Below are 8,206 nucleotides of genomic sequence, written 5' to 3'. Positions count from 1 at the left end.
AAGGCCTGGGGGGCAGGTGGGCTGCGGGGGTGGGGGTGGGGGGGCGGTCCACTGCTCAGACCAGACTGCGACGCCCAAAGCAGTAGGGTTACAGAAATCGCCAACCTGTGGGAGGACCCCAGCTCTGAAGCAGTGGAGACAGAAAGCTGCATTCTGGTTCCTCTGACCGGCCCTGCCCCTGTACTTGGTCTCTGGTTAGAGACACTACAGGCAGTGAGCCCCAGGCAGTGCGCTTGAACTACTTCCTGTCTGTGACTCTGGCTCAATCTCTTGAGCTTTGTTCCCCTTATAAGTCCCCAGTTCCCAGAATAGGATTGTCTGCTCCTCTGCCTCCCCAGGGAGGCACTCAAGTTACACTCCATTTCTCAGGATCCAGAGGGCAGAGGGCTTTTCTCTGCCAGGAGCCCAAGATCCAAAAAAGGAAGGCCTTTCCCTGAAGTCACATAGCTGCTCTGAGCACTAGTCCCCACTACCCCCCCCTCTGGCTCTCAGGCTATCACAGATACTGTGTGATCAGTAGCCATCCTCTACACTCCACTTCCCCAGGCTGAGTTCACCCGGGAGGAGGGTCAAGTCCTAATTCTCCACTTCCTCTGTACTCAGATTCCTCAGAGTCATGGGTCCCAGCAGAGCCAGTTAGGGAAAACCCACAGACAGGTGCCCCTCTCACCTGTATAAGGGGTTGTTGACGAGGCTCCGGAGTGCTGTGGAAAAAGGTGCGGCCTCCCCATGCACAACCAGTCCTGGGGTCTCCATGTGTGGGGCAGGGGACTAAGCAGGAGGAACAGCCTAGGAGGCTTGTTATGTGTGGGAGAGACAGTACATGGAAGGAGCAGGAGGCCTGGCTGAGCCCTAGAGCTGGTGAAGAGCTAGAAAGGCCTGAGAGGGAGGGGTAAGAGATCCAGAGGCCTGTTTGCTGAGAAGCTAAAGTTTAGGAATGAGGCAGGAGAGGCCCAGAAGGCATCAGCGGCCAGTGGAAGAGGCTAGAGGCTTGGGGACTCAGGGAGGGGACCGAGAGAGGCCGAGGTGGAGCAGACTGGACTGGGGAGGAGAGGCTGGCTGTGGATGAGGCCCCAGCTGGGAGCCTGCCCAGGCAGCGCTGGGGTGGGAAGCCTGTGGGTTTCCACGGAAACTAGAGCCCGGCCAGAGAGGAGGCCCCGCCCAGCTCCCACAGGCCCAGGGAAAACTTCAGCCCTAGAGGGGCCCTAAGCAGGGTTGGAGGGTCTTAGCATCCTGGCCCTTGCCTGTCCAGGGTTCAGAGTTCAAATTTCCTGCCCCTCTCTCCCCTCCCGCTACAAGCATACAGGTTAAGCAGACCTGAAAAACTCCCATTAACAGGGAAAGTCCTTGTCCCCGTGGACCATTTTCAGGGTCCAGAGCTGGCTTGTTTGGGAGGTGGCAGTCCTGGGCCTCCCAGAGAGGGGTCAAGTGAGGAGGTGTCAACACTGACAGAGGCATCATGGTCTCTGGTGTCCCTGAAGTGCAACCACAGTGCGGGTTGGGGCAGTCTGGGCACTAGGGCACACAAGGTGTGGACAGCGGGGGCTAGGGCCAGGACACTTAAAAGTTAGGTCAGCAGGATTCACTGAGGAGTGAAGTCATCACTGTTGCATCAGATCTGAGTTCCAATGGGTCTCCCTTCCCCCTCCCCCAGCCCAGAACTGAGGAAGTCATCCAAGCCCCACCCTAGCTGTATACAAGGAACGGAAATGTTTGTCCTAATTGAGGCTGATGGGGAGACGATAGGCCCATGACGTGCTCCTTCCTGTAGGCCCGGATCCTGATTCCTGAGCAGCCACCCCAGCAGCCTCAGGGTTTCCCCATATCCCAGGCCTCTGCAACTTGCTCACAAGTAGAGAGCCAGCCTTCACAAGGGGAGAAATGGACAGTGGCTCAAGAGCCCTGGGGTAGGGGGACACCTTTCTGACCAGAGCCCCCTCTACGTCTGCCCCTTCACTCACACTTGTATGCCCTTAGGCTCTAACCCCCTGTTGATCCCCCTCCCCTGATGACTCAGCCACCCGGCATTCAACACTTGCTTACAGTAACACTCCCAGGTTAAGCTGGAGCCAGGACTGGTGAGAGGGAACCAGGAAGAGGAGTGAGTGCTTGCCCAGCAACCCGGGGCAACTCCACAACACAGGCAAGGGGCCCTTACCCTCCTACCTGCCGGTCAGGCCAGCCGGGCAAGGGCTGTTAGGAGAGCACCTGGAGGACACAGCTGCAGGTGGCTCAGGTGCCTAAGGAGTTTGGGGCAGAGGGCAGCCCTCCCAGAACTGACTCTGGAGGTAGGGCCGGAAGCCAAAAACAGGCTGGAAGGACCATCCTGAGTCACTAGCCCCAGGCTCTGCCAGACACCCTAAGAGCAGGGAGGGGGTGGAGGATGGCTGGATTCAAGACTCAAGGGGGCTAGAAGGATCTGTGGGCTGAAGGAGCTGGATCTGTCTGTCCCTCCCTCTGGTTAGGGGGTGGAGGCGCCACTGTCTAGGCGCAGGCAGAGGGCAGATACATCCGTTTCTGCTGGTGAGTCAGATGGAGGGGAGGTGTACTTGGAGCTCATTTTTCTAACGTCCATAGTGCTCAGGTGAAGTGGAGCTCAGGGGGTAGGGAGAGAGAGATGATACTCTGAGCATCGTCCATTCCCTTGTTGTCCCTAACAGCCCTTAACGCTCTAAGCACCCAGGAATCCACGCAGCTGGGAACTATTTGATTCACCGGTCCGAAAAACACAGGTAAGGAGGGATTAGAGGGTAAAAACTCATCACTAAGTAAGAGACTAGATGGTGTACAAAGACAGCTAGTGAGGGCCACCCCATCCAAGTGTGGGTCTTCCAGCCGGCAGGTCCATGGCTGGCAGGCCTGTGGCCCCCGGACGCCAGGAGGAGGAGGCCAAAGATCATGGGCTGAAACTATCAGCAGCGCGGCCTCTAGGCCACCTGCCCAGCATTGATGAAACCCGACCAGCTGGCCTGGGCCCGGCCTCCCGCCGTGGCTCCGTGCTAGGTCCGGTCTTGTCCTTTTCACGCCGCAACTCACTGACTGGGCCAAGTGCAGGCCCTGGGGGTCGACGCCCATCCCTGGGCCCCGTGCCCCCTCTAGGCTCGCGAGTCAGCTTCTCTGGCTTGCCCCTGGCACCCGCCCGCCGGATGGCACCCTCGTACCGCACGGAGCCGGCGCCGGGGGAGCGCTGGGAGACTGCGCGCGCACAGCAGGCCCTGGAGGCAGCGTTGGCGGAGGGACTGCGGGACGCATGCTACTCAGGCGCGGAGGCCGGGCGGCTGGCGCAGGAGCTGTGCGAGCTGGTGCGCAGGCGCCTGCGCGAGCTCAGCCCGCCGCGCTACAAGCTGGTGTGCAGCGTGGTGCTGGGGCAGCGCGCGGGCCAGGGCGTCCGCGTGGTCAGCCGCGCGCTCTGGGACGCCGCGTGCGACGGGTTGGCCTCGGCTGCCGTCACCAACGCCTCGCTCTTCGCCGTGGCCACGGTCCACGGACTCTACTGCGAGTGAGGAGGCCCTCGAGTTCTGCAAAAACGGTTTATTATCCCAGAAGGAGGCCCTTCGTGGGGCTCACATCCCAATAAATAAATGTCAATAAATAAAAGTGGTCCATAAATAACGCCCCCTAGTGGGGGGCTAAGGCTCAGGCTTTTCTTGGAGAAGGGGTGGGAGGCCGCCTCCAACCCCAGTAAAGCTGGTCCCTGATTCCCTGGGGGATTCGGCCCGGAGCCCCCAGTGAGGCACCAAAGGAACAGGGAGGGCCACAAAGGCGAGGGCCAGAGCCTGAGAGGCACAGACCTCAGGCCTGAGGGCTTGAGAGGTGGCCGGGCCTGCAGACTCTGGCCTAGACCGGGCAGCGGTCCCGGAGCAGGCGCAGAGCATAGTGAAGCCGCTGCCGCAGATCTGGGGAGCAGCCCAGCTGCTGAAGGTGGGAAGCGAGGTAAGTACAAGCACTGCGATTGCGGGCCACGAAAGTCACAAGGAGGGGCTCCCAGCCACTGAGGATTAGCTTGGTGTGGTCTCCGTAGAAGTTCACCTGTGCACAGGAGGGCGGCACTGATCAGGGCCTAGGGCCCAGATCGTTTCCTCCCCAGCACCCTGGACCTCCCAGTCCTCACCCCCAACTCCAGGCGGAGCTCTTACCTGAATGGTGCCATCACTAAAGAGCATGAGTAGGGCCTGATCGGTCTTGACCCACTGCAGTAGGAGTGGGGGCACAGGCACCTCCACCTCTTCCACACTGGGCAGATCTCCACCCTGGGAACAGGGGCCAGTCATTTGTCTGACACCAGTCAGTCCTCTCCCTATTCATGTCTCCCTTAGAGGGTCAGCTTCTAGCTTCAACACCCACCCCACTGTCCACCTACCCCCAAAGGGGACTAGGAGGGGATCAGGATGTGTTAGTCCTGAATGTACCACCCCCCCCCCAAACCCCACCCCAGACCCAGCCCACAAACCTTCATGAGGCGCTGCTCCATGTACGAGGCGAAATACTTCAGGACACCCAGCTGAGGCTGCAGAGCCCGAGGCACGGCACCCACAGAGAAGGAGAAGTGCTTAGTGCTGGTGGGGTTGTAGTGCACAGTCCTGGAGGAAGCAGACAGACCCCCTCCTCAGAGACTGCAGGACCAGGAGCCCAGGAACACACACCAAGTTGCAGCACCGCTGAGTACAGAGGCCTGGATACAAGGCACCCCATGATAGCACTTACTTTCTGTTGGCCGACAGGGCCATGTGTGTGCCGTTGTTGAAGAGCACAGCCACACGGCGGCTGGACAGTTGATACCCAAAGCCAAACTTGTTGGAGTAGTCAACCCACTTGCTGACCCACACCAGAGGTTCTGGTTGTGCCAGGGGAGCTGGGTTCTGTTCAGCTGTCATAGAAGAGGTAGGAATGAGGACTTGTTCCTGGCTTCCCAGTAAAAGGACTCCCACCACCATTCACACATGCCAGGCCCCAGCCTCACCTGGGGGCATGAAGGCCAGGCAGTTTCTCAGAGCACAGAGGGCTGACTCCACCACTGTGGCCACAGTCAGACCTTCTTCAAACCCTAAAGGGAACAGGGCACTGAGAATTAGGCAATAATCCCACAAGCCCTAGACAATGACTCTCCACCCACCCCTTCCCTCAGGGCTTGGACTCAGCCCCCGCAACCTTGAGCACCCGTCACCCTCCTGGTGGCTCACCATCTCCACTGCTTGCCAGCGTCCCACGGGGTGAACTGTCTTCAGGTGCTGTCTCTACCAGGCTGAGGGGGGCTGGACCTGAAGCTGCTGGAGCCTGGAGAGTTGGGTAGGGGAAAGGAGTGAGACAGGCCCCGAAATCCAGATCCTTGAGAGTCCATGGCTCGCCCTGCCCTGGCACCCCGGGCACCCCAGGTCACCCTGCCTGACCGATGAGACACAGCCAATTAGGCCACCACGAGGCTAGATGCTTCACCAGCCTCTTTTATCCCAGGCTTCCTGCAGCTGCGAGGGTGGGGGTGAGTCAGGGGAACACCATCCACGTAAGCACCTCACCTCGGGCCTGGCATCCTGATGGCCAATGGACGTCCGAGTGAGGCCATTCACCAAACAGGAGACCTCGTCCCGCTCCTCCGGACGGTTCTTATCTGGGTGGGGGGAGATAGAACCCTCAGAATCCTGCCCAGACCCCCTGCTTCCCGAAGAGATGACACAGTTAGGTGTAGACAAGTGCCTGTGTAATGCATGCTATCCCCAGGGGTCCCCAGGGACCCTACACTCACACCCCCACATGTATGTGACAAGCCCCCTGCTGCTCTGTACCCTCAAATCCACTGATGTCTCGGACTTACTCTTATTCTTCTTTCTCCCAAAGAGGCTCTTGGTAACTTTGACAAACAGAATCCTAGCTGGGTTAAGGGGTGTCAGGTCTGGGACTGTCACACAGCTGCTGACAGGGAGCCGGTCCGGGGTGTAGCCCTGAGGAGAGAAAGCATGTGAGCAGAGAAGAGCAGCCCAGGGGTCCTGTCACCTGCTCCCAATTCAATCTCTGGGGAATCTGCAGACTGGCTGTGTCTGGGGCGCCACAAACCTTGGTAAAGAAGTCGTGGCGCAGGATCTGGTCAATTGAGGGACGGTCTTGGGGTGAAGCTCGAAGGATGGCGGCCAGGAGCTGCCGGGCAGGCAATGAGAGGCTGGCAGGCAGCGTGTAGTGAACCTGCTTGATGCAGCGGTACGTCTCCTTCAGGTCAACGGTCTCAAAGGGGGGACTCCCACATAGCAGCGTGTACCTGTGGGGCAGAGAAAAGGTGGTCAGGAGTGAAGTGGAACATAGGCCTCCCAGGCACCCTCTGTGTACACATCACCCTGGCACTCACATGACACAGCCCAGGGACCACACATCTGCCTCCGGGCCGTGGCCCTGTCTCTGCAGCACTTCTGGGGCCACATAGTTGGGGGTACCACAGATGGTCCTGACAGGGGATAGGGAGGAGGAGAGGGCAAGGTTCAGAGGCAGCCTGCCTGGCCCCTCATCCCTGCCCCCACTGAGAGTCCAGACAAAGCAGCTGCCTGTCACCAAAGGCCAGAGAACTCCTGTTTGTTCTGAGACAATGGAGCCGGGGATGGCAGCTGAGTCCCTGCCCACCCGCCTGGCCCAGCTGCTCAGCGACTCTGCAGGACTGGGGAGTTCCTGACCCCTAACCCAGCCCCTCCTCCAGGTCAACAGAGGGTACATCACTGATGCCTTCCTCCTTCCCCTACTCCCACCACAGGCGGTCACCTCCTGTGGTCTGTGCTGTACACACTAACATCAACTGTCACACCCCCCATGAACACTACTGCCACACATGCTGTGTTACACTCCCAGTCCTCATGGCCACAGCAGGGTTTTCTGACACAGAGTGTCATGTCCACCATCTCCACACTCAGTCTGTCTCACACACACACTGCTTATGTCACCATCCACACTCACACGCAGGACTGGTCATACCTTCAAGAATCCTTACACCCCATCCATCTTAAGGACTCAGACACCCATAGGACCAGCAGCCTCTCCACCATTCCCAGGAACCAAGGCTGCCACCGCCACGTTCACACACACACACACACCCACACACACCACCCTCCCATCAATCACACGGTCACATCAGGCAATCATCGTGCCTCCTACAGATATATACTCAGTGTCTGTCACTCACGTCATCTGTGTCACACAGACTGTGGCCATCCCCCCCGCCCCCACCCAAACACTCACTTCTTCCTATGCTCTGGGGGCTCCAACCGGGTTGCCAGTCCAAAATCCCCCATCTTCAGTTCCATGTTTTCAGTGATAAAAAAATTTCCTGAACAGGGGCGGAGAAATGTGTCAGACGCCTTTTTCTCTGCCTCCCCAGCCCCCCAACCTGTTGGCCCAGGAGTCTCACCTAGCTTGAGGTCCCGGTGCAAGATGCCCCGCTGGTGCAAGTACTTGAGTCCGGAAAGGATCTGCCGAAGGTAGTAGCGCACCTCTGGCTCCAACAGGGTGTGCCGGGCCTTCCAGATGTGGGCCAGGGACTGCAGAGAGCGGCGGCCTCAGCCCTTCGTCCGCCCTCCCCGACCCTCCCTCCGTGTGCTCGCCGAGGAAGAACAGGGCTCCAACTTTGGGTCTTAAGGTCCCTACTCCCTCCCCTACCTCTACCATCCCTCACCTTTCGGCTGCAGAGCTCCAGGAAAATGTATATGTTGTCAGCATCCTCAAAGTGGTGCGAGAAACGCACGATGTGGCGGTGCTGCAGGCCGCGGTGCAGCTCAATCTCGTTTAGGATCTGCAGTGGCGGCGGGGGGTTACCATCCGTCAAGGGCTCCCTCGTCCCTCCCACCCGTCGCCCGTTGGGCCTGGGCCCTGGCTCACCTTCTCACGCTGATGCGGCTTGGTAATGCGGCTCTGCGAGATGACTTTGACCGCGTAGGCATTGCCGGTCTCTGTGTCAGTGGCCTCGTAGCAGCGGGCAAAGCCCCCCTATAAGGAGAAGGCATCAGGCAGGTCTGGCCCGCAGACGTCCCCATGCCGAGGCCAAACGGCCCCGCCCCGCTCCACGAGGGCAAAGAAGTCGGCAGGGCTCCCCTACCCTCGCTGGCACCACTCCTCAGCTCACCTTGCCCAACAGGCGGCCTTTGAAGTAGGTGCGGCCGCTCCGCGGGTCGGTGATGAGGCGCCCAGGGTCCGGTGCCGGAGTCTCGGCCAGCACCTCTGGCTCAGATCCAGGCTT

The 8,206-nt window shown here is 59.6% G+C and overlaps 3 protein-coding genes across 3 annotated transcripts in view; 1 reads left to right on the top strand and 2 right to left on the bottom strand.

Annotated features, from left to right (window-relative positions):
* The window catches only part of BTBD19 (BTB (POZ) domain containing 19), a 5,452-nt gene extending 4,419 nt beyond the window's left edge, over nucleotides 1–1,033 (bottom strand). The window contains exon 1 of the mRNA XM_010847818.1: nucleotides 671–1,033. Coding sequence (XP_010846120.1) covers nucleotides 671–756 — 86 coding nt within the window. The 5' untranslated portion in view covers nucleotides 757–1,033. The remainder of the gene's footprint in view (nucleotides 1–670) is intronic.
* Nucleotides 1,034–2,203: 1,170 nt separating this feature from the next.
* TCTEX1D4 (Tctex1 domain containing 4) lies at nucleotides 2,204–3,519 on the top strand. Its single transcript, XM_010847820.1, has 3 exons — nucleotides 2,204–2,288; nucleotides 2,661–2,732; nucleotides 2,836–3,519. Exon 3 carries the CDS (start codon nucleotides 2,847–2,849, stop codon nucleotides 3,501–3,503), a length of 657 nt encoding a protein of 218 aa, XP_010846122.1. The 5' UTR covers nucleotides 2,204–2,288; nucleotides 2,661–2,732; nucleotides 2,836–2,846; the 3' UTR covers nucleotides 3,504–3,519.
* PLK3 (polo-like kinase 3) overlaps nucleotides 3,517–8,206 on the bottom strand; it is a 4,837-nt gene continuing 147 nt past the window's right edge. The window contains exons 2-16 of the mRNA XM_010847893.1: nucleotides 8,093–8,203; nucleotides 7,849–7,956; nucleotides 7,646–7,762; nucleotides 7,382–7,511; nucleotides 7,213–7,300; nucleotides 6,335–6,430; nucleotides 6,049–6,247; nucleotides 5,810–5,936; nucleotides 5,514–5,605; nucleotides 5,181–5,274; nucleotides 4,961–5,044; nucleotides 4,705–4,867; nucleotides 4,451–4,580; nucleotides 4,137–4,250; nucleotides 3,517–4,029 (exon numbers count right to left, since the gene is read on the bottom strand). Coding sequence (XP_010846195.1) covers nucleotides 3,838–4,029; nucleotides 4,137–4,250; nucleotides 4,451–4,580; nucleotides 4,705–4,867; nucleotides 4,961–5,044; nucleotides 5,181–5,274; nucleotides 5,514–5,605; nucleotides 5,810–5,936; nucleotides 6,049–6,247; nucleotides 6,335–6,430; nucleotides 7,213–7,300; nucleotides 7,382–7,511; nucleotides 7,646–7,762; nucleotides 7,849–7,956; nucleotides 8,093–8,203 — 1,845 coding nt within the window. The 3' untranslated portion in view covers nucleotides 3,517–3,837. The remainder of the gene's footprint in view (nucleotides 4,030–4,136; nucleotides 4,251–4,450; nucleotides 4,581–4,704; nucleotides 4,868–4,960; nucleotides 5,045–5,180; nucleotides 5,275–5,513; nucleotides 5,606–5,809; nucleotides 5,937–6,048; nucleotides 6,248–6,334; nucleotides 6,431–7,212; nucleotides 7,301–7,381; nucleotides 7,512–7,645; nucleotides 7,763–7,848; nucleotides 7,957–8,092; nucleotides 8,204–8,206) is intronic.

Source organism: Bison bison, unplaced genomic scaffold (assembly GCF_000754665.1).
Source record: "Bison bison bison isolate TAMUID 2011002044 unplaced genomic scaffold, Bison_UMD1.0 scf7180017864256, whole genome shotgun sequence".
NCBI lineage: Eukaryota > Metazoa > Chordata > Mammalia > Artiodactyla > Bovidae > Bison > Bison bison.
This window is presented reverse-complemented; position numbering and strand designations above follow the sequence as displayed.